This window comes from Taudactylus pleione, unplaced genomic scaffold (genome assembly GCF_031769625.1).
Source record: "Taudactylus pleione unplaced genomic scaffold, aTauple2 ptg000095l, whole genome shotgun sequence".
NCBI classification, from domain to species: Eukaryota; Metazoa; Chordata; class Amphibia; order Anura; family Myobatrachidae; genus Taudactylus; species Taudactylus pleione.
Genome location: NW_028284497.1, coordinates 1,604,125 through 1,628,521, shown reverse-complemented (window position 1 = coordinate 1,628,521; position 24,397 = coordinate 1,604,125). Strand labels below are relative to the sequence as shown.

Below are 24,397 nucleotides of genomic sequence, written 5' to 3'. Positions count from 1 at the left end.
ATTGAGGGTGGTCTAAAGCAGCAACCACGCCCCACTCAATTCAGCCCTCCCCTCCTTCCCTAGTACAGCCAGTGAGGCCAATGATAGACTGAAACCTGTGCGGGGCCGGGGCACATCTGAGTCAGCCCAGCGTGTCCTTTGTTCCCGATGATCCAATCCGTGTGTGACTGGGTGCAGGGGGAGCAGCAGGCCCTGGAGGCAGCCCGGGCCCTACACCTACGGTACTTATGCCACGGTTTAAACACTAAAAACTTGGATCTAAGGTTCACTGTTGACAAGTGCACTGAGCAGGACATCAAACAAAGGCTCAGCATTTGGATGCATGTGAAGTGCACGGATGAAGTGACTTACTGAAGGTGGTTGTCTTCTACCACTATCATCTGAATCCGTACAAACAGTTAGCTGTTCTGTTCCATGGCATGATGCATACATGGAACACGATACACAGACGAGGATTACTGTACGACCAGGTATAGGTGGGATGTTGTGTCGTGCTGAAATCTGAATAGCTTCCTCCAGAGATTTCTTATACCTCTGCAGGACATCTTTATCCAACTGTATTGCCCTGATTCACAAATTAACAAAGGAAAGATGAAAATCATCATGAACTCAATTCACTTTTCTCAACTTGTGACTGTCTTGGATTGCTCACCTTGCTTTTCTCAGTGCCTTTTTCTCTATTTTCACCAGCTGATGGACAGCGGGCACGTTTAACAATGCTCTCAGCAGAAGCCGACTGAAACGAATTCGAGCCAACTGTGGATTGGTCTTGCGTTGTCGCCGAAATATACGCTTGATAAGATCAGCATTGGAGGGGAATGGCTGCACTGTACAAGTTTGTTACAAGAATTAGTTGTTACTACATGAAATAAAATAAAAATCTTATAAATAACAAATAAATAAAACAATCATATAAATATAACAATAAATAATAATCATAGTATTGAGAAAAGCAAGCTGGCAGAAGCAAACAGAGGAGGCTCAGCTCCACTACACATACTTAAGTGTCCCATTCATTTCCATGAAACTGTTATGTATTAAGATACCAAGCACAATGCATTTGATTATGAATGGGAAATTTATTTCTGCTCCATTGTGGTGAATAGGGGATGAGGGAATTGCAAACACAGCAGTGTGTTATTAGGCTTCAGCTTAATGTACTTTTTATGAAATACTTAATTCATTCCTTATTATTACTATTTTAGCAGGTAATAGCTGCAGAAGACCCTACTGACTTAGGTAGAGCTGGGATTCCTGAGAACAGGAGCTAACAGAATAAGGTTGCAAAGCTACCCTGTGCTGCCACTCCACTTCCAACAAGTGATGATCTTACAGGGGCCCCTTAACCATGAGCATAGGTAGTGACAAGGCACCTTGCAATGCCAGCACACCGGGCTCACTGGTAAGGAAAGCGCCTCCTCCTTCCTGGCTCCGGTGAAGGGGAACAGGGAAACGTCAAAAATTGGTTCCTGGGATGGCCATGGGCCTGCTAGACTTACAGCTCCTTAGTTCCATTGGTGAAGCCAGGTCAAATGGGACAGCCTCAACAAAGACTGCCCTGAACTGGCCACTGCAGAGCAGAAGGGATCCATCTTGTAGGAAAGTCGTTGTTACAGGAGTGCTGTTATTAGAGCAGGTGGTGTTTGCCCCCGGCAAAATGACACTCTCCTCTGAAAGATTTCAGCTATGCATATGAAATTCCATCTATACAGACACTGTCCATAAAATCTGCTCTCATCTGTGTCCCCAGTTTCAGGGAAGAACTCTAATGGGGCACATACACACTAGACCAGTGGTCTCCAACCTGTAGCTCGCAAAATACCAATAGCTCACGGTCCTAATTTTAGTAGCTCACCTAGCTGCAGTACTACCCAGTCAAGTAAGACGAAGTGACCTCTGACGTGTGCATCAACGTCATTGGTGGAGCCACAGGGCTGCACGTCAGGTGATTGCCGCAGCCTCCACAGCAATCACCTGACGTGCTTCACCGTGGTTCCACCCACAGCGTCTACGCTACGGCGGAGCGAGTGACTCCTGCCCAGCCCTGCCGGACAATCACACAGCAGCCCCATATCTTTTGCTCCTCTACTGCATGTACCTCCTTGGAGCCGGTAATTAACAGTGCAAGGTGCCTGTGCTTAATATTTAATTATAAACTACAATAATATCACTAATAATTAAATGCATTTTTTTTTTTTTTTTATTAAAATTACCCTCAATTGTTCGATTATTAGCCAGATTTTTTTTTCTACAATTTTAGTAGCTCTTCAGGTTTCACTTTTCTAAAGTAGCTCACACCCCAATTAACGTTGGAGACCACTGCACTGGACGATCAAAGTGAACGATAACGATATCGTTCAACTATATACCATTCATATCGTCCAGTGTGTATGCACCAAACGACCAAAGATGCGCGCTCCCGTGGGTCGTTAATGATGTTTGCTGTCGTGCAAACATGCAGGCCAATCTGATGATATCCTCAGAGGGTGCCTGTTAATGTATGTGGCAGGATGACGTGACTGAACGATATGGTTAACGACGTAGTTTAGTGTGAACACCCAATATCGTTTGTCCTGCACTCCAGCAAATTCAAGGGAAATCTTTCATCAATATCGCTCACAACACACATCGTCTAGTTTGTAGGAGTCTTAACTGGGATGGAATTGCATAGGGGACTAAGTGGAGATATATGGCACAAATATGCTTGGTTCTGTGTATCTTTACTTTATTGCCTTTCAGTGAATGATCCCAAGTGTCCAAGTGCATTAAACTAGTGGTCAACAGATACCTTAACGATGCCACAGGAGGTATCAGCTTGGGTGTAGCTTGCAAGACAGCACGGGGTAGATTATTTTTTACCAGTTGTTCAGCAGTGACGAGTAAGGGGATTCTGGCAATATGCAGTATAAAAGGAAGAAAAATAAGCTGCTTTCTTTCCCTTCTACTCTACAATGCCTGGACCAGGCCTGAACATAAATGACAGGCTAAATACAGATTGCAGATACTTCATCTGTTACCTATAGAGGATATGGAAAAATGGCAAATTCCACCTAGCGGACAAAACTATTCCAATTCCTAGTGCTCAGCTTTCAAGGATGACACAGAAAATTCTAAATCATTATTTTGTGTATTTAAGTAAAGGCTAGTGCCTCCCAAGACTTATTTTAGTCTTGGCTGGAGTAAACCAGCCAGACGGCCCCCACTAATTATGTAACCAACTCATTGCAAGGAGCAACAATGGATACATATTCACCATATCAATTCACCATTGCTCCGCAGAGACGTCATGCAGGCGCACAAAACCCTGGACATGGGCGGAGGGATCCTAAAGGATCCCTCTTCGCAACCGGGGACTTCATCCCATAGGGAAGGAACGTGGGTCCTCTTTGCAACCAGTGACTCCTTCCCACAGGTAAGGAACGTGGGACCGGAAGCAAACGCCATCTGAAGATGGCGAATGATTCCACAGCCAAGTTACGAAAATTTTATAATCAGCCAGATTGGGGCTGAAAGGTAAGCAGGAGATATCAGTGATATCTCCTGCATTACCTTTATAATGAAGCCTTGATCCTCAATTTCTACAAAAGTAGGTGAAAATGTAAATCTTCACCTGCTTTTGTAGAAGTTTAGCGATAATGAATGGACCCCAAAGTAAGAGATTCAGACACAATATTTTCAATAGCTTAGCTCTAATTAAACAGTGTTCGCTTTACAATATTAGGTTGCAAAGTAACGTAGATATAAACACAATGTTTCAAATTAGGACACAATTTGAAACATTGTGTTTATATCTACGTTACTTTGCAACCTAATATTGTAAATAGAACACGGTTTGATTAGATCTAAGCTATAGAAAATATTGTGTCTATATCTCTGTTACTTTGTAACTTGATACAGTGAAGAGAACACTGTCTATTTAGACCATAGTTACCACACTCAATATAGGTTATAGACTGGAGCACAGGTTCTCAAACTTGATCCTCAGGACCGCAAACAGTACGTTTTCCAGGTCCCCTCACAGAATCACAAGTGGAATAATTAGCTCCATCTGTGGATCTTTTAAAATGTGTCAGTGAATAATGAATACACCTGTGCACCTGCTGGGTAACTTGGAAAACGTGAACTGTGTGGGGTCTTGAGGAAAGAGTTTGGGAACCACTGGACTAGAGTGTACACAGAAAAGCAAACAAACAGATTCATTAGGAGGCAATACAATTATTAACATTAAGGGGTCCATCCTAGTAGCCGCGATGATCTCGCCAGTGCGAGTCATCGCGGCAATGGGCGCACCTTACGGCAACACGGCTTCGCTGAAATTTTGCTCACAGCCCCATAGGTCTCAGAGCAAAGTTCAGCAAATTCGGGCTCGGGGCGGGCCGCAAAGGGTGCGAGGTGCTAGACCGTTACCGGCGTTAGCATTGACCCCTAAATATGAAAGTGAAGAATTCAGGTTACATAATGCCCCAATTTTGATATCCTATTTAGGAATTTTGATATCCTATTTAGGATGATTTACTCTGTGTAAATGTGTACACTTACAAATAACACTTACTGTATTTAAAATTAACATATCTTTGCAATCCACTGAGGACTGATTGTGGATGAAACATAGATTTGTCTTTTTAAACTCACTATATTCTATTTTTCTAACACAACTATCTCTTGAAAAATGTTTAAATAATATTTTTCTTAAATAAAGCCCAAGTCTCAGTAACACAGAATATAGTTAATCAAAAATAAAGCATATTATTTTAATAGCAATTACAGTCCTTGGTGCACTGCCATTAAGACCTCTCTTTCTTTGATGTGGTTTAAGCACAAAGTGTGCCTTAAAGGGAAAGAGAACAGAGGACACAGACTTAGTGGTTCACCAAATGTACCAGCTTTGTCATGACTGTTATTTAGCAATGGTTTCAGTAATTACTCTGCCCCTCTGTAGGGTGCCTTTGCAACCTAAGCAGTGCCAAAAATGTCCTTAGCACAGTAACCGCTGTACTCTGTTTTAATTTAATGCTGTTCCTATATGTCACTCCGGCCACTGCAATGGCTTCCAAATTACCATCAGCCATGTAGCCCTCCCTGTCTGGAAGTGCCAAAGCAAAAAAAAAAAAAACAACCACACCCCAGACAGCCATAGTATATGTGGTTGACGTCAAGGACATAAGTACATGGTGACACAGTGGTCAGTATTGCTGCGTCACATCTTTGCGGATATATGTTAAATTTAGACCATGGCATTAATTTTGAGAGGCTGAATGTTCTCCCGGTGTTTGTGTTGGTTTCATCCAGGTCCTCCAGTTTTATCCCTTATCAAGCACCAGTAAAAAAAAAAAAAAAAAACAGAAAAGGAAGCAACAGTGTTTAGGACAGGAAAGGGGTTTGTGTCTGTCTATGCAGGCTGGAAACTAGCAAGCTCTACTGTAGTAAATGAGTAATAAACAGAAGGAGATGGGAAAATTGATGGGGGTGCAAGATGTCTAAAGTTGATCACAATCTGCTACTCAATCCAAGGAACATATTCAATTCTCCAGGAAGTGCGGGCGTAATGTTCGACTGCGCACTTCAAGTACACATCTATAGGTACACATGGAAATTGCGCACCCTACTGAGGCAACAGTACTTCTGTGTATATCGCCCCCTTACAGCCAAGCAACCAGATTACTGTATACCCATGGGTGAAGAAATTAGAAGTTGTCCATCAGTTTGGCTCTCAGGCCAAGCATCTGGAACAATTCTGGATTAACAGCAGTCTGCTAGTGTTGATGGAGAAATAAAACACACACAGGCCAACAGCATTCTAGTGATTTAATCAAACATATCTGGCACAAGAGCTGTTTTGAGGCCGCACACTGTGTAATATCACAACCAAGATTAATAAGTTAAGAAAGCATAAATGCTTGTCCTGGCGATTCTAATTTTTAAATAATAAACACATTCAGATCATGCCAAGAGTAAAGCTTCATAATAGGTAGCTATAGTCCACCCCATGTAGGAGATATGACTGACCTGTTTTCTGCCGCTCAGACTCTAGATCGTGAATTACTTTGTAAGCAGAAAGAAAACGAAATGGGAAGAGTCGGCTTTTGATAACCGCGCTCTAGGAAAACAATAATATGTAGTTTATAATATAAGTCAAGTAATACACAAAACCATTGATCAAAAGCAATTGAGTCAAATCTGAAATGTCATGTAAAATACCTTGTTGGACAAACGAGCATTCACTTCCCTGTGATGTTTCTCACTAATACCTGCTCTGATCAAATTCCTCAGATTCCTTAGTAAAGCCATGAAAGGAACTTTATGGTTGTCTACGTGACAAAGAAGAAATAGAACATAGAAGTCCATAACATAGTGGTCAATCGTGACAATTCCTGTCCCCAAACATAAAGTGACTCACCAAGCAAACTCTTCCCACACAGGGCCTGTGTTGCCTTTCTGGCTCAATTCCCTCTCCCAAGTCTCTGGCTGCTTCAGTTTCATTCTATGGCCTGACAGATGGGATTGCCAAGGACCCTCTAGACCAACTACGGGAAAAGGAAACGCAGGTCTTTGGGATACCTAGGTCATGAAAATAGAAGTGATATGTTCAACTGAAAAGTGGAATGAAGGGGAAGAGAGAGAGACAGAAAGAGAGAGAAAGAGAAGGAGAGAGAGAGAGAGAGAGAGAGAGAGAGAGAGAGAGAGAGAGAGAGAGAGAGAAGGAGAGGGAGAGAGAGAGAGAGAGAGAGAAGGAGAGGGAGAGAGGGAGAGAGAGAGAGAGAGAGAGAAGGAGAGGGAGAGAGAGAAGGAGAGAGAGAGAGAGAGAGAGAGAGAAGGAGAGAGAGAGAGAGAAGGAGAGGGAGAGAGAGAGAGAGAGAAGGAGAGGAGAGAGAGAGAGGAGAGAGAGAGAAGGAGAGAGAGAGAGAGAGAGAGAGAGAGAGAGGGAGAGAGAGAGGAGAGAGAGAGAGAGAGAGAGAGAGAGAGTGAGAGAGAAGGAGAGAGAGAGAGAAGGAGAGAGAGAGAGAAGGAGAGGGAGAGAGAGAGAGAGAGAGAAGGAGGAGGGAGAGAGAGGAGAGAGAGAGAGAGAGACAGAAAGAGAGGAGAGAGAGAGACAGAAAGAGAGAGAGAGAGAGACAGAAAGAGAGAGAGAGAGAGGACAGAAAGAGAGAGAGAGAGAGACAGAAAGAGAGAGAGAGAGAGACAGAAAGAGAGAGAGAGAGAGACAGAAAGAGAGAGAGAGAGAGACAGAAAGAGAGAGAGAGAGACAGAAAGAGAGAGAGAGAGACAGAAAGAGAGAGAGAGAGACAGAAAGAGAGAGAGAGAGACAGAAAGAGAGAGAGAGAGACAGAAAGAGAGAGAGAGACAGAAAGAGAGAGAGAGAGACAGAAAGAGAGAGACAGAAAGAGAGAGAGAGAGACAGAAAGAGAGAGAGAGACAGAAAGAGAGAGAGAGACAGAAAGAGAGAGACAGAAAGAGAGAGAGAGAGACAGAAAGAGAGAGAGAGAGACAGAAAGAGAGAGAGACAGAAAGAGAGAGAGAGACAGAAAGAGAGAGAGAGAGAGACAGAAAGAGAGAGAGAGAGAGACAGAAAGAGAGAGAGAGAGACAGAAAGAGAGAGAGAGAGAGAGACAGAAAGAGAGAGAGAGACAGAGACAGAAAGAGAGAGACAGAGACAGAAAGAGGTACAGAGAAAATAGAAGAAGAATTATGACCTGCAGCCAAGGAGACTCATAACATGATTTGCTGGCTTAGATATATGTAATCTTTGAATCAAACTCTTCATGGAGAACTTGTCTATTGTCTTCTTGCCAATGGTAGCAGAAGTGGAAGAATCAAACTGTGGGGAGAATATTTACAAAACAGGGATATCACAGAACAAAGTTCACTTTAAAATAGAAGATCTTAACTTTAAATAAACTAACAGTGCATATATACTGTATCTGTATAGAGGAAGATCTCACCTCTTTTTGTAGAATCTTTATTGAAGGCTCCACATTTCTTAAAGTTCTTCTAAAACTCACAGCTCTGCAAGTCTGAACAAAACAAAAACAAATTTAAAATAGGCCAACCTGAGAGATTGCACTGTACAAATATACAACAACCATCATGCCTTGCTGCCACCAATCTGGTTAACCTGTCAAATTACCACCTGACTATAGACAGTTCGGAAGCTGGCCAGACTCTCCTGTTGACATTGTAGAAAAAACAACACGTCATCCGTCCTGCGCAGGTTCTGGGTTCTATGGACATCAATTCTTAATCCCCTTACAACAACTTTTAGTTTTCAGAGTCCAGGCTGTCTCCAAAACATGAATCTGTAGCAAAATATGCCTTTATTGGAACATTATTCTATTACTAAGGGAGTACTGTTACTCTCCTGGAACTGAAAAGGTCAGACATAATCTTAATCTTTGTGAACACCCTGGGTTTACAAGAAGGGAACAGCCCGAAACAAAGTTAAATCTGAGGGGGGACTGGTATCATTCACAGACTAAAACATGCAAGTACGGGTCCTTAATGTTCAATAGGGGAAGATGTACTAAGTTCTGGAAAGTGATAAATTGGAGAGTGATAAACTACCAACCAATCAGCTCCTGTCATTTTTCAAACACAGCCTGTAACATGACAGGAGCTTAGTTGCTGTTAGTTCATCACTTTCCAGAGCTTAGTACATCTCCCCCATAGACACCATGAACCCTCAAGGACTCAAGGATGTACCCGTCCACAACAAGATGTATATTGATTTTTGGCAGAGTAAGACAAAACATTCCAGTTTCTGCACCAGAAAGAAACTGAAGTAAAAACCCAAACTTTTCTGCTGTTACATGATGGAGTGACTACTCTTGAAGAAAAAAAGGACTGAATGACTTCCCTCAGGGCAAAACATTTTGATTTGACTCCAGGAGCTTAAGGAGAACTAGAACGTATCCCTGACTTATGATGCCTCACTTCCAGGTGTCTGTGTTGGAATAAAACAACTGGTACCAAAAGAGTAGGAGAAGGCCACCCAGCAGATAGTATGATGGGCATGTGGCCCACCTGGATACTGACTGTTTGTCAGAGCGCATTGGAACGGTCTAGCTGGCCAAGCCTGTTTACATCTCTCCAGACCTCCGTGGGGAGAAGAGTACTCATTCTTGAAGGTCTGACTCCTAGTCTTCCTGTAGCAAAATCTAGGATCCTTGGATCCTGATATGGATAAAGTTACTTTTTCCCACTGTAGCCTGGAAAATAATCTTATCCAGTTCAGGACTGAACAGAACCTCACCAGAATATGAAAGTCACTCCAGAATCCACTTGAACTTAAAGGTCCACCACCCAAGTATGAAGTTAGAGTGCATGGCGTATTGAGACTGACCAGACTCATTATCAACAGCAAATTCCCCATATACTGAGAGGCATCACAAACGTGCTGAACTAGCCTTAGCAAATCCGATTTTGGTCTCTCAGAATCCATATATTTAGACAATTGTGCCTTAATGACAAAAGCTGAAGCTAAACGGAGTCTAATGCAGGCCTCTGCTACAATTATGCTATCCCATAAAGTAGCAGTTTTCAGAATTCGTGTGGTGGTCATTTTAGAAAAGCAATCTTAGAGAAGCAAGCTATTTGAGTATCTACCTTAGCCGGGAACTCCCACTTTTCAAATACACTAGAGAGAGGAGAGAGGTACTACAGTCTTCAGGACGACAAAATTCTTCTATCAGGTTTAGTGCATGCTTTGGTCCTCCAACTCAATGGAAGGTGGAAAAGGAACTATTAGTTTATTTTCCCATTTAAACAGCTAAGTGTCCAGAATCTCATATTAATTGCTGTCCCTAATCTTTAGCATCTGCCGTCATGGACAGAAAAACGTCTAATGTCTCCTGAGTATGGGCTAGAAGACTCAAACAATCTAACAAAAAAAGAAAAAGGAGACTCAGCTCTGCCCGTCAGGTGTTGGGTCATCAGGTGGAGGACAAAGGGGGCTGGTCAGAGGCTTAAGGGCAATGTAGCTTTCCACAAATCTAATGGAGAGAACAAAGGAGACCTGTGTGAGCTCCGCAATAGCCTAGGCCATCACCTCATTTGGTGCACTCGCAGGTGATTGGGACTGCTGGTCATCTGCCTTACATGACCAGCAGTCCCATCCTGTACTGAACATGAAGCAATTTAGAGTGACATCTGGATGTAGCAAACATTTATTTACACAGTCCCTTAAAGAGCCTCAAGCATGCATTGGTTCTTAGACAAAAGAAATGAGGGATAGGACAGCTGCAGCAGACAAAGGCTAAAGAGAAGCTCCACAGAAAGACCAAAATTTACCACATCACTCCTACCCTGCAAGAGGAGAAGGAGCTGCTGCTTGCTGACTTAGCCATTATGTCTACTCTGGTGGGTTTGCCAAGTTGAAACCACACCCGGTGGGAGTTCTATAGGAATGGTTACTCCACCAAGAGAACAAGCACAGCAGGATGGTAATCATAAAGGAAAACCGCTTTAGCCACCCCGTGAAGGAGATGTAGCAAGGGCTGTACCACTGCTAATTCCCGACTCCACTCTCCAGGAAGAGCAGCAGGGTCCGCAGGGATCCCAGTGACTACTTACAGAAAAATAAAAAAAATAGTCCAAACTTCTGCGCAATTAAATGCCACCCTCCTCAATGAGTTCCTGAATGTCACCTACCACCCCATCAATGGAAATCTTAAACAAATATGGAACTCAGATGAAGGCACTTCTTAAATGGAGAGTATTTCAAAGTTTAAATCCACTGAAGTACTAAAAATCTTGAAACTGGGAGTCTTCTTTTTAGAACTCCATAGACTCCTCCTTTCTCTCTCAGACGAGGATAATATGAAAATGAGGGGAAAAAAAAAAGAGAAAGAACAATCTTGTGTAAAATCATTCCAATGTGTGCGGGTAAGTAGACACTCTTAGTCCCACACCACCAAAAGGAGATGGACAGATGCGAGATAAAATATAGGACTAATAAAGACCTTAGAATGTGGTACGATGTGTATTTAAATAACTTGTATCCCACCGCCCAGTGTAATAGAGTGATAAAAGGGGACGTACCTCACTCACTCTGGTATAGGTGTATTCAAATAAATAAAGGTTTCTTTGTCAGCCAAAAGTTATTTGAATTTTTGTAACATCTTGCATCTACATTTTTTGTTTGGGGAACCAAGGATAATTGGGTTTCTTTTGGTTTTTATTATGAGATATTATCATGCTTGGACTTGTTATTGAATAAATACTTACATTTTTTTATTCATTCTGATCATTGCTGAGGGATTCTTTAAAGATACCTTGATAGGAGGAGAATATATATCTGCTCTGTGAGTATGGTACGCTGGCTGACAAAGAAACCTTTATTTATTTGAATACACCTATACGAGAGTGAGTGGGGTACGTCCCCTTTTATCACTCTATTACACTGGGCGGTGGGATACATGTTATTTAAAAACACATCGTACCACATTCTAAGGTCTTTATTAGTCCTATATTTTATCTCACATCTGTCCTTCTCCTTTTGATGGTGTGGGACTAATAGAGTGTTTACTTACCCGCACACATTGCAACGATTTTACACAAGATTGTTCTTTTTCTTTTTTATCCCCTCTTTTTCATATTATCCACGTCTGGGAGGGAAAGAGAGTCCATGGAGTTCTAAAAAGAAGACTCCCAGTTTCAATATTTTTAGTACCTCAGTGGATTTAAACATTGAACTACACTCCATTTAAGAGGCGCCTTCATCTGGGCCCATATTTGTTTAAGACTACCTACAGAAACTTTGACCAGGTGACTTCCTGCGGAGAGCCCATGGTGCTGATGGGCTGCTGGCACAAAAAGGTGCAAATTGCAGCATCTCTGCAGCCAACTTCAAGCTCTCTCAGTCAGGGATGACAAGTACCCAAGCTACCTATCACCTCACTCTATACCCATCGAAATCCAGTGTTCCCTGATGAAGGAATAAAAAAGAAAGAATATTTACAAATAGATAAAAGAGGCAATAAGACACATTGTATACAAATAATCTTACTCTGACTTTCTTCTCTCTCTTTTTCTGGGAAGCATGTTTTCCACGCTGTCTACGAGTATTGTATTTCGCCAGTTGATATTCACTAAACTGTTTGAACTTGAGGGTCATTGCTGTACGGAGACAGGATGGCAGTGGAGCCAGTTTATCTCCTGTTCCTGCTAGACTCTGCAAGGTAAACAGAACATAATAAAACACTATAAACCTGCCCACTATGTAATGGAGACTTCATGTCTTGCCACAATTTGTCTGGACAGATACTTTAATGAATAAATTCCTACAATACATATTTATTTCAGACAATTACAGGGGCATGTATGCTTTTTTTTTGTATATTTGACATACAACTGTATTATATACGTAGAATAATTTTTTTGAAAAAAAAAAGGTAGGATTAGCTTCAATTCACAAGTCTTTAGTCACTGACATAGGCTGTTTTGACCCCAACTTTTAAATAGCAATAAAAATAAATGCAAAACTAGGCATGTTGCATTTAAACAAATATATAAGTTTCTGCACTAATATTATTTGGAGTCCGGTATGGAAAAATTAGACACAAGTATTCCAATATAAAGTACATAAATATCGGTAATTTATTAATACTTATAAGTAGCAAAGGGTTGGAAAATTCATATATAATAACAATGAAAATGTTACATAGAAAACACATTAATTAAAACAAATTGCTGTGCAAAATTCTGTGTAATGCACATCTATATAGGTGGAAAATCAATAATGTCACGCTTGTCATATACAGTATATGTGCACTACCTATGCCTAAGATTTTTTCCGGTATTACCCGGCGCAGATCGCTTCTTTCTCCAGGTGAATGGACAATGAGTGTATATCAAATAGTGCCGTCCTCTGTATTATATCATTGAATTGAGCAGACTGTCATATAGGTGTAATAGAATGTAAGCTCTTACGAGCAGGGCCCTCTACCATCTTGTGCTTCTCCCTACTTTAGTGTCATCTACTTCTTACTCCCCACTAGGGCACCTAACACTTGGTTGCTTATGCTCTGTTGCTTATCTGAGTGTTATGGTCACTAATGTAGCAATGTATATTATCCATGTCCTGGTCCTGTAGTGTATTGTTCTTTAAGTCGCTTGACTACAACTTGTTTATGTACTTTGTAAGGCGCTGCGGAACATTTGTGGCGCCATATAAATAAATAATATTAATACAGTGCTCAGCGACGGTATAATTCCAGCAGTCTTTGACCAAACTATCCAGCATGTGGAAGAGGCTGGTTGATCCTTAAAAGAAGTGCTTACCATTCAGCGGAGATGGAGACTGTGGCTGGCTGTACAGCCGTGGATGTGAATCCCTGTAGCTCATGAGAGCCAGAGATCTCCTTCCCACGGTGGACTGCTCAATTCAATTATATAATACAGAGGTTGGCACTATTTGATACACACTCATCGTCCACTCACCTGGAGAAAGAAGCGATCTGCACCAGGTAATACCGGAAAAAAATCTCATGCATAGGTAGTGCACATATACAAGACAAGCGGGACATGATTTTCCACCTATATAGAAGTGCATTACACAGAATTTTGCACAGCAATTTTAATTAGTGTTTTCTATGTAACATACTTAATGTTATTATATATGGATTTTTTAACTGGTTGCTACTATAAGTATTAATAAATTACTGATATTTATTCAATTTATATTGGAATACGTCTGTCTTATTTTTATATACCAGACTCCAAATAATATCAGTGCAGACATTATATATTTATTTAGTGTTGTTTTCCGGCTTTGAAAATATTTACAGTGCCTCCACAAGCACACAAAGTATCTGCTATTTAGGATTTAAAGGGTTATTGCACAAATTATTTAATTATTTCAATTAGCGCCTGAATCTTAAAAAGTGTTTTGCATTTAATATTATCATTTTAAATTTTGGGGTCAAAACTGCAGAGAATCCAGCCTATGGGGTTACGTTAGAAAGAGTCTAAACTCTTACTTCTGAAAATAAATTAACTTTAATCAGGCTCAGCAACACACACAAACATGAAAAGCCAAAGCAGAATTGAACACAAGTCTGTCGTTATTACAACAGCACAGAGAATTATACAGATATTTGCCTGTAGGCGGAGTTGTACTTCTCTATGCAACTGTACCGTCCTTAACTATATGCTTGGCTTCATAGCTGTCATCATTAATACTGCACACTTGCACCAGGCCTATCCATTAGCAAACAGGAATGTTTTCGTGTGTACACAACTCTGCATAGCTCCAGTTCCGTCTACATGCCCTCTCTGAACCTATGTGCGAGATCCCAGTTACGTCTCTTCAGCCACAAGTGGAGATATGTGCGAGTTATGTATAACTTTAGATCACAGTTAGTTTTATTGCACAAAGCAAGAACATGTCAAATCTATCGGCAAAACAGAGAGTTGCGATCAACTTTGCATCAGTCCTGAAATGTTTTAAAAGAAAACAAAAACACCTAGCCCCCATTACATACCTCCCTACTGTCCCACTTATAGATGCCGTGCGCATCTCCACAGTGCGGGCGGAGAGCCTGGCGGCATGGCCAATCGGACGATATCGCATGTGGTGTAGTAACAGAGGACGGAACGAGGGATCTTTCCATCGTGCTGGCGTGTACCGCCGCCATATCGTCTGGGTACACATCGCTCCAGTGTGTACCCAGCTTAAGATTTATTTATGAATTCTGACATTTATTGAAGTATAGAAAGAATGATATATGTATTACTTTGAATTCTGAAAATAATTTGCTTATCATCTTTAAGATTGTTAATTACAGGAATTCCCCATAAGCTATAATTAGAGTGTTGCTCTTACTGGGGGAGGGGGGGCTGCACTTTAGGTCAGTCTCAGAACAGACATGTAGAGCGGTCACTTGCTGAATGTCACATTATTATAAATGTATTTATATTTAAGTCAAAAGCCTTGACCCCCATGAACAACGGATTTCTTGAAATATGGGCGCACTCAGCTCAGACATAACGAACCCAGATTTTCTTGTTAAGCGCTTACCTGATAAAACCGTGGTACCTCCATCCAGTCACTTGGTAGCTGGACAGAAGGGCACAGGTACCTGCGTAGGTGAGGACGACAAGCAGGCAGTAGCGCAGACAATGCGAGTAGGAAATTTGCAGTGCTGCGAATATTGAGCTCCTGGCGAGTGTAAAGAGCAACCTGCAGAGGACATATAGTTACAATAGGAAAGTCCGTAAACTACAGTTATCCCAAGATATGAGAAGAGCAAGAAGTAAACTGAACAGTTATAATCCAGTTATCAGGAATTGTTACTTTCTTATAGTTTTTAAAATGTCTTTCTCAAGCTCAGTAAATACTAAAATTAGTAATTTCACCTTTAGTATAAACTCTGGATCCAAATCGGCTATGTCTCTACACAAAGACAGAATGTCAGCACGGGTCACGTCTGCAGAATCTGAAAACTTAGGTGAATTCACCAGTGAGCAGCAAACAGCAGAAACTAAAGCCATCTGCAACATATACAGAAGAACTAGATTAGCTGAAACAAATTATGACAACATTTCTCATCATTGCTTTCTTTCCTTTAGAAAATACATTAAAATAGTTACTCTTATTAATCAAAAAGCATTAGGGGTAAATTTACTAAAGTGCAGGTTTTTAGAAGTGGAGATGTTGCTCATAGCAACCAGTCAGATTCTAGCTATTATCTTCTAGAAGGTGCTATATAAATGATTTGTAGAATCTCATTGGTTGCTATGGGCAACATCTCCAATGTCTGCAAATGAAAGAAAGGGTAATGCGAAGAGGAATCTGATCATGGGGTTCTGTTATTACTGTACATCCACTACACCTCTGTTGAATTTTAGTCCACAATACATTTAAATCACACCAAGCCCACTTTGTCTCTCTATCATCCCAATCAAACGTTATGACAAGTAGAACAGTATTTTTGGAGTGACACTATACAGTTCTCGGATAACAGCATGCACATTATCCAATGCAACATTTTTAGAATAATGGTTGTGTTTTCATAAACTCCTGAAATTTCTACCAACTGATCTCTGTTCTCCAATGTGATTTATTCCCCCTTACCAACAAATCTGTGCCCTGTGCTCCCATAATTCCATGGGTCACCCCCTCCCCCCTGTTCATATTGTATCCAGGATTTTAAAAAAAATCCCACCAAATGCTGCTAGCCTGGTGAAATATGATTTTATAGACCACTTAAGCTGGGTACACGCCTATACAATCGTCGGGTCGTTCTTTCAATTCCAAACCCATTCATGCAATATCTTAAGAGCATGTGCGCACATTCAATCAGGTTTTCTCTGAAGAAACACGTCGCATTGAAAGATCAGGTTTTATGTGCAGATTCATTTTCATCACATTTGAAGGTACAATACCAGATAAAAAGTGAAGTGTGTACGCTCTGCCGACCGTTCTGTCCGATGCTTCTGCCCATACTCCTCCAGCAGCAGCGCCGCCTTTGTGTATTTTCAGCAGATATTTTAGACAGATGAGTTTCCTGGATCGCAGGTTAGATTGTAATGGTGTGTACTCATGAATGGGACTTCCGACTGCAAGTCCCTCTGGATTGCCAGATCCGTCTATAATAAACTGGTACCCATCCATGACCGCTTCAGCTCCAACTCCCTGAATCTCCTAGCCATCACCAAATCCTGGATTTCCCCCTCACACCACTTCTCCTGCAGCCATCTCTTTTGGGGGTCTCACATTCTCTCACACACCCTGGCCCGGGGGTCGCCATGGTGATGGTTAGGGTCCTTCTATTCTCTGGTCACTCCTAACAACTCTTATATTCTGAACCCTCCCTTACATTTGAGGTTCATGCTATTTGCCTCTTCGAATTTGTTCACCTTCGAGTAGCTGTCATTTATTGTCCCCTGGCCCTAACTCCAAATTCCTTGATAACTTTGCTTCCTGGCTTCTAATCTTCAAATGGGCTCTCAAGACCCCTTTCTTCCTCAGAGCTTTCCAGCGCTCATCCTAACCCACTACCCCATGTTCCTTCCTCACCATTTACCCCATCTGTGTCACCCCTGTCTTTCTGCCCCTGCCCTTTAGAATGTAAGCCCAGACAGGGCCCACTCCACTCACATGTTCCCCCTTGCCTTACTTATACTATCATTTACTGCTAACGCCCCACAATGGCACCTAACACTTGGTTGCTGATGCCCTGCTGCTTATGTCAGTGTTATGCAGCAAAGCTTATAAACCATGTCCTTGTCCTGCATTGTTTGTACTGTTAATAACTGTTTTTCTTGTGTGCTCATTTGTTTATGTATTTTTAAGGTGCTGCGGAACCCTTGTGGCACCATATAAAGGATAATAAGTGTAATTGAAAGTACAATTGCATTGGCAATATGATTGTACAAGTATGTATGTAGCTTTAAACCTCCAATGCTGCCCACATCAAACATACTCTGCAATTATATACTACAATCTGACATAGTTGTCTGAACAACATATGCATATTTTTATACGGAGACTCATGTCCTTCACTGAGTTCAAGGGCTTCGATACTTAAATTATAAACAGTACATAATCTCTCAAATATTAGCTGGTTTATGGTCAGTGTGTTAATTGGAATTACCATCTATGAACATAAAAAAGCAGCTCTAAAAAGATCTTCTCTGCAGCCTTTTTCACAATTCACCAGTATACTGTGGTTATAAAGAAGCCAAGAAATGTATAAATTCTCCTTTGAAGACATAACAACTGGATGACTTGCAATATCGCTGAGGACCTTATGCAATATATTATTATAATAGGCTACACACATAAAAGGTTTACTTATCAGACCACTGACCTTCTTCTGCTTCAGTAGGGTCTCTGATTTTTGGTTATCTTGAGAATCAGACACTTTCCCCACAATTTGTAGTTCCTCCTGTGTAGCTAGTGCAGAGTCAGTAGTCGGGACAAGTTGCGATGACATCTTTTCCAAGGTAAGCTGCGATATAAATGGAAATATTTAGCAAACAAATTAGAAGCGGTGAGTATTGCCACCTCACTATTTTGTATACTATACCTGGACATGTGAAGTGGTCGTATCACTAGACTGCAACTCCTGAACCCGAGATTGAGGTGATTGCACTTTGTCTTGCAACATCATATCTTTCTGTAATTCAGACTCCTCTTCCTGATCAACAACCAAAGTTGACGGCAGGTTTAAAGTGACCCTTTGGTTAAGGGATGATTCGGTTATTGTTCTCATGCTGGGGGATATCTCACAGTATTGGTCCTCATTTGATAACATAATTGAGTTTGGAGAAAGTAGGGCAAAATTAGACATTTCAGCCTTAGGAGTCAAAGAAGAGATAAGATGCACAGGTACATCAGTAGGCAAAGAAGAGACAGAGGTTGTGTCATGTTTAAGGGACAATGAAAGATTAGATGTTTCAACTTTTGTAGTCAAAGAAGTATTATGGTTCCCAGCAGCTTCGGAAAGCAATGCGCCGGAAGGCAAGGCAGTGAGGGACGTTACCGCATGTTTAGTAGAAAATGAGAGATTGGTAAATTCAGAGCAAGCAACATTTGATGCAAGGCAAATATTTGATGTCAGTAAGGTTGTAGAGGTTAGAGATGAGCCTAGCAGGTCAGAAGATGAAGTGGATAAAGCAAATTCAGTGTCTACTGGTGTATGTGAAGTTAGAGAAAGATCACTATTCAGAAGAGTGTTACAGGTCAGGGACAATTTTGATGATAACATGGATTGAGAGCACAGGTTGCTGTTGCTGGCCAAAATAGAGTTAGCAGTCGTAGTAAGGTGTGGGGATGCTTTTTCCCAGGAAGGCTGAAGGAACATATTCTTAGGTCCACTAGGCTCCATATTAGATGGAAAAGCAGTATTTAACCAATCAGAACCAGGCAATGTTAAAGCCAGTCTACGCCGAGGTTGAGATAGCTGCTTTGCCCCACGTACAGCAGCATTCTCCAGGGGAAGGACAACGTCAGAGGAGGGCATGATGGAAGTCCTGATCCTAAAACACAAAACAGCAGCGGTTAATAGAATAGTCACCTTCACCTTTGATAATGTACTAAGATTCAGTACCTGATTGAGCAGCAAATCGCTAATAGAACTACGTACGTAGATCGAGCGATTGTTAGCCATTATTTGAAAAAAGCTAACAAGCGCAAACTGATGGATTAAACAATAGGGGGTTTATTACTACTCTATTTCAGATAAAATATCACATAAAACAATCAATGAAGATAACCCTAGTTAGCATAAAATACAATACACAGAAAAAACATATACGCATATGTAAACAGCAAAAATTCAATCACTGCCTGTGAGTGTAAAAAAATAGAAAATTTCCAAAGAATACAATGCAGGCTTATGTGCAAAAAAATCATAAAAATTTGTAAAAAATTAGAGTTATGGTAAGAACTTATGTTTGTTAACTCTCTTTCTCCGAAGTCTTTAGGGTCCACAGGGAGACCTTGGGGGTGTAGGTGATGGATAGGAAATCCGGGCACTACACAGTTACATTTCAACTCCCAGGATGCACCGGGACCACTCTCCCTATAACCCGCCCCCAAGCCAGAGGCACCTCAGTTCATAACAAGCCAAAGGCCGGAGGAGGAGAAGAGAGAAGGAAGTCTGGAACACACAAGATCACATTCTAACAGAGAAAGACAGAAAACCGGTGACCAGAACAAAGCCCATCTGAAGCCAGGTGCGCCAAGGTGGGTGCCCTGTGGACATCGAAGAGAGAGAGTTAACAAAGGTAAGTTCTTAGCATAACTAATTTTCTTCTTCAGGGTCCATAGGCTCCACAGGGAGACCTTAGGGATGTCCCAAAGCCTTTTAAGGGTGGGGACTCTCCTGCGCTGAGAGGAGAATCTGGCGTCCAAAGGAAGCATCCTGAGAGGCAAAGGTATCAAATGCATAGAACCTTAGAAAGGTCTAGATAGACGACCACGTGGCCGCCTTACACAGCTGAACAGCCAAGCATGAGGGAACCACAGACCGAGTAGAATGAGCCTTAACAGAAGGCGGAACAGGAAGGCCCTCCTGAGTGTAAGCCTCTGAGATAGCCATACAAAGCCATCTAGCCAATGTTTGTTTATTGGCTGGCCAACACTTCTTGTGAAATCCATATAGGACAAATAAGGAGTCCAATATCCGAAGGGAACTGGTACGGTCCACATAAATCCTCGGGCATGGACCACATCCAAAGAGGCCTCACCTGCCCAGAGGTCTGGAGATTGAAAGGCCGGGACTATCTAGTTTCCACATTAATGAGGAAATTAAACAACCTTAGGAAGGAAACCAGGGAGAGTCCGAAGCACAGGCCTGTCCTGGTGAAATATCAGAAACGGGGAGCGTCAGGAGAGCGCCCCTCAATCTGACACTCTTCTAGCGGAAGCAATAGCCATAAGTAACAGTGTCTTTGCCGTCAACGATTTGAGATCCACTGAAACCAAGGGTTCAAAAGGGAGGGCCCTAGAGGGCCCAAAGAACTACAGCCAAATCCCAGGGACCACCGTAAAGGGTGGGGAAGTAGCAAAGGGCGGCTGAATCCAAAGGACACCCTGAAGGAAGGTACGGACATCCGGAAGAGGAACAATCCTTCGTTGGAGCCACACTGATAGGGCAGAGACATGCACCTTCGGTGAGGCTAGGCGGAGACAGAGATCCAGCCCCGCCTGAAGGAAGGCCAAAACTATGGAAATCCGAAACACCTGGGGATCGTAACTTCTGGGACAACATCATTGAAAATATGTATGCCACACTCTGTGGTAGAACCGTGCAGAGGCTGGTTTACGTACTCTGAGCATAGTGTTAACTACAGACCTGGGGAATCCTTTGGACCTTAGGAGCCACATCGTCAAAGACAGACGACCCAGGTCCGGGTAAAGGCAAGGACCTTGAGACAACAGGCCCGGACATTGAGGCAGCAGGAACGGAGCATCAATGGCGAGACTCCGCAGATCTGAGTACCAATGGCGTCTGGGCCAAGCTGGTGCCACCAGCAGGACCATGCCTCCATCTTGTTTGAACTTCCGAAGAACTCGAGGAAGCAATGAGACTGGAGGAAACAGGAACGCAAACTTGAAAGTCCACTTGACTGACAGGGAGTTTACCAAGATCGCCTCGGCATCTCTTGTCCTGTACCTGTACACATGCAGTTTGTACACAGGCAGTTTGTGATTGTGAGGTCTACTTCTGGAAGGCCCCACTTGTTCACTAGGAGTTGAAACACCTCTTGGTGAAGAGACCATTCCCCGGGACGCATGTTGTGATGGCTGAGGAAGTCCGCTTCCCAATTGAGAACTCCCGGAATGAACACAGCCAATATGGCTGGGAGATGACCTTCATCCCCAGGTTAGAATGTGTGACACCCTTTTCATTGCCGCCTGACTTCGAGTTCCTCCTTGATGGTTGATGTACGCCACGATTGTGGCATTGTCGGAGTGAACTTGCACGGGTTTCCCGTGAAGTATATGTCTGGCCAGTTTGAGGGCCCTGTAGGCTGCCCGAAGTTCCAATATGTTGATTGACAGGGCTGATTCACCTGTTGTCCAACGACCCTGAGAAGAGTGCGGACCAGTTACTGTGCCCCAACCGCGGAGACTGGCATCCGTTGTAAAGATGACCCAGATCAGAATCCAAAAGGGGCGCCCCTTGGTTAGATGACAGCGACAGACGGCAGGTTGAGCCCAGTGTGGTCTTATTATAGTGTCACCAGCCCTGGCTGGTAAAGCCTAGTGCTGGTTAGTGAAACATCATGGGGAATCCATGCTCTAGCCTGGGGCCGGTTATCAATTGGGGGGAGACACCAACCCATTTTTTCTTATTTTGCAGTGCTTACAAACCATGGGCCTCATTTATCGACAAGTTTGATCAGATGCAATGAGTTTCAAAACTAGTAGCGTATGATAATGGTGCTCCAGCCAATCAGCTCCTATCATCTGTTTTAAAAATGTCAGTTGGGAGCTGATTATTTGAGCACCATTTATCATTTGCAATGAGTTTTAAAACTCATTGCACATGACAAAACTATTGATGATGGTTATCAAAACAGCTGCTCACTAAATACTGTAGTATGACCACTAAAAACCGCCGACAATGCTCATCGGTTTAATCACTTACTGTGCGACATCGCATGTCATGCGACCACAGTCAGCAGTGCTTCAGCTGGCAAGGTTGCATCACATGCGACCGCAACACCCTGCTATGTTCCCCGGCTTTAGAAGAGGAGATTCATTCTGCACTTCCTTCCCAGGTCTGCGACTGCAGACATCACTTCCAGAGTTGCAACATAGAAAGTCGTGTGAACGGCACAAGGGCGCAGGTGCCGGGTATCACAGTGCGAGGGGGGTCCCCTCCAAGCACTATTTGGCTGATCTCAAGTGCAGAGATCAACTGCAGCAGGTGGGACTGATCATCAGTCCCCCCTGACACACACTCCGTATGTGGGGGAGAGGAGGGGGAGGGGTACATGCCCATGGAGGTAGGTGGGGGATCTAGCATCAGTGGGGGTGGGGGGAGGTGTAATATATATATATGAGGCTGGAGGGGGGTAAAATAATTTCTACAAATTGCATTATTCACAGTAGTGTTCGCGCTAAGCTGCTTTAACGGGGCGCTGCACCCTGCCCAATTTTAAATCGTCAAAAAGTACCGTGCCTTCTCCACTCAGAGGCTGCAGTGTCCTTCAGGTGCAAAAGGTAGTGGTGACTGATCTCTGCCGGATGAATAGATTCTGTGCGCATGCTCACCATCATCTACTCACAGTGAGGGGAAAGTTTGGGGAAACCCAGCACCTCCGTAAGTGCTGGGCATGCCCCCAAGTGTGATGAGACGCCCCCTCCCCGGTCTGCCACAACCTTTTTCAGAAAGCACTCCCTGTCCGCACCCTCAGCCTAGTGGGTACACTACACAGAGTTGGTGGAGGGAAGGAGAAGCAGGGTTGCAAAAAAACAAAAGCTTTTTACATGGGGGTTGATCTAGAAACCAGATAATTTTTTTTACTACTAACAGGGTGTGTAGTGGTACTATTATCAGTGACGTGTGCCGAGATCAATTGCTGAGGAGGCACACATGTATTAAAACAATTTTTATTTCAAAACTCTGGAGCATAACAGGGGAGGCTCTGCCTACACTGACCGCACGTCCCTGACTATTATTAGGATTTATGACCACTGGGCTGTCTACTGACAATGGGGGTGGGAAGTTATTTTATAATGGGGGGTCTATGGACACAGGGGGATTTGGGGGATGCAAGACACCCCCTAGATATATTCTTTAACTAAAATATTTAAAAATATTATTAAAAAGGAGATTTATATACTTACCTGTTAAATCCTTTTGTTCAATTCCATAGGGGACACAGGCTTTACACTGGATATAGGTTGGTGGGATGGAGTCCGGGCACCACACGGTTTAAACTTGTTGAGCACAGCCCAGACGCCCCCTATATCCCGCCCCCAGCCACAGGCACCTCAGTGTGCTGGCCGGTCACCCTCTGAGGAAAGCCCAATCCAGATCCAAAAGGGGCGACCATTGTCTAAATGGAATGTCTGTACCCACCAGGCTAGGGACAGGCGAAATTCCGGGGGGAGGCCCATCGTCTGGGATCGAAGTAGATGGGGTAGGTCGTTCCACCTGGCGAGGATCAGGTGTTGTAGGGGCCTGGAGTGAAACTGAGCAAACTCCACCATGTCGAAAGTGGACACCATTGATCTCAATGTCTGCATTGCAGCGTGAATTGACACTCAGCGACTGCGGAGCAGTCTGCGCACTCGGTGTAGTATTAAGGAGATCTTGTCTTTTTTTTAGAAAGATTCACTGAGAGTCGAATAGGGCTCCTAACCTGGGCACCCTGATAAACATGTTCAGAGATTTGAGGTTGAGGATAGGCCGATGAGACCCGTTAGGCTTCTGAACCAGGAGGTGGGGACCAGAATTATTACTGCTGAATTCAGTAAGGACTGAATGGCTTTTTGGAGCAGCAGGGCCTTGCTTGGGTCCGATGGAGGCCCTGTGCAACAGAACTGCTAGGGCGTCACCTTAGGAAGGACAGAGCATATCCGTGGGAGACCACTTCTCTTACCCAGGCATCTGATGTGGTCTGATGCCAAAAATTGGTGAATTGAAGAAGTCTGTCTCCCACCCTGGGAGCCCCCAGGAATAGGTCCGCCCCGTCAGGCTTGTCCTCAGACATGGCAGGTGGGCATCTAGTAGCCCAGGCTTGTTTGGCCCTAGGCTTGGAGGCCTTGGCTGATGCCTGCTGCCGTGGAAAGGACTGACCCTTAGCTTTTCCTCGAGAGCGAAAGGACTGAAAGAATGACGTTGAAGGCTTTGTACTATATGCAGAGGGCAGGAACGCCGTCTTGGAAGCTGCCAAAGTAGTCACAATTCTATCTAATTCTGGACCAAATAGGATATCT

The 24,397-nt window shown here is 43.1% G+C and overlaps 1 protein-coding gene across 1 annotated transcript in view; it reads right to left on the bottom strand.

The window, feature by feature from the left end:
• The window catches only part of LOC148526460 (telomerase protein component 1-like), a 134,125-nt gene that overhangs the window by 98,323 nt on the left and 11,405 nt on the right, over positions 1 to 24,397 (bottom strand). The window contains 13 exon segments of the mRNA XM_088469892.1: positions 352 to 565; positions 653 to 827; positions 6,007 to 6,097; positions 6,199 to 6,313; positions 6,404 to 6,537; positions 6,540 to 6,558; positions 7,692 to 7,816; positions 7,941 to 8,012; positions 12,002 to 12,166; positions 15,014 to 15,175; positions 15,352 to 15,486; positions 17,808 to 17,948; positions 18,027 to 18,978. Coding sequence (XP_088326018.1) covers positions 352 to 565; positions 653 to 827; positions 6,007 to 6,097; positions 6,199 to 6,313; positions 6,404 to 6,537; positions 6,540 to 6,558; positions 7,692 to 7,816; positions 7,941 to 8,012; positions 12,002 to 12,166; positions 15,014 to 15,175; positions 15,352 to 15,486; positions 17,808 to 17,948; positions 18,027 to 18,962 — 2,484 coding nt within the window. The 5' untranslated portion in view covers positions 18,963 to 18,978.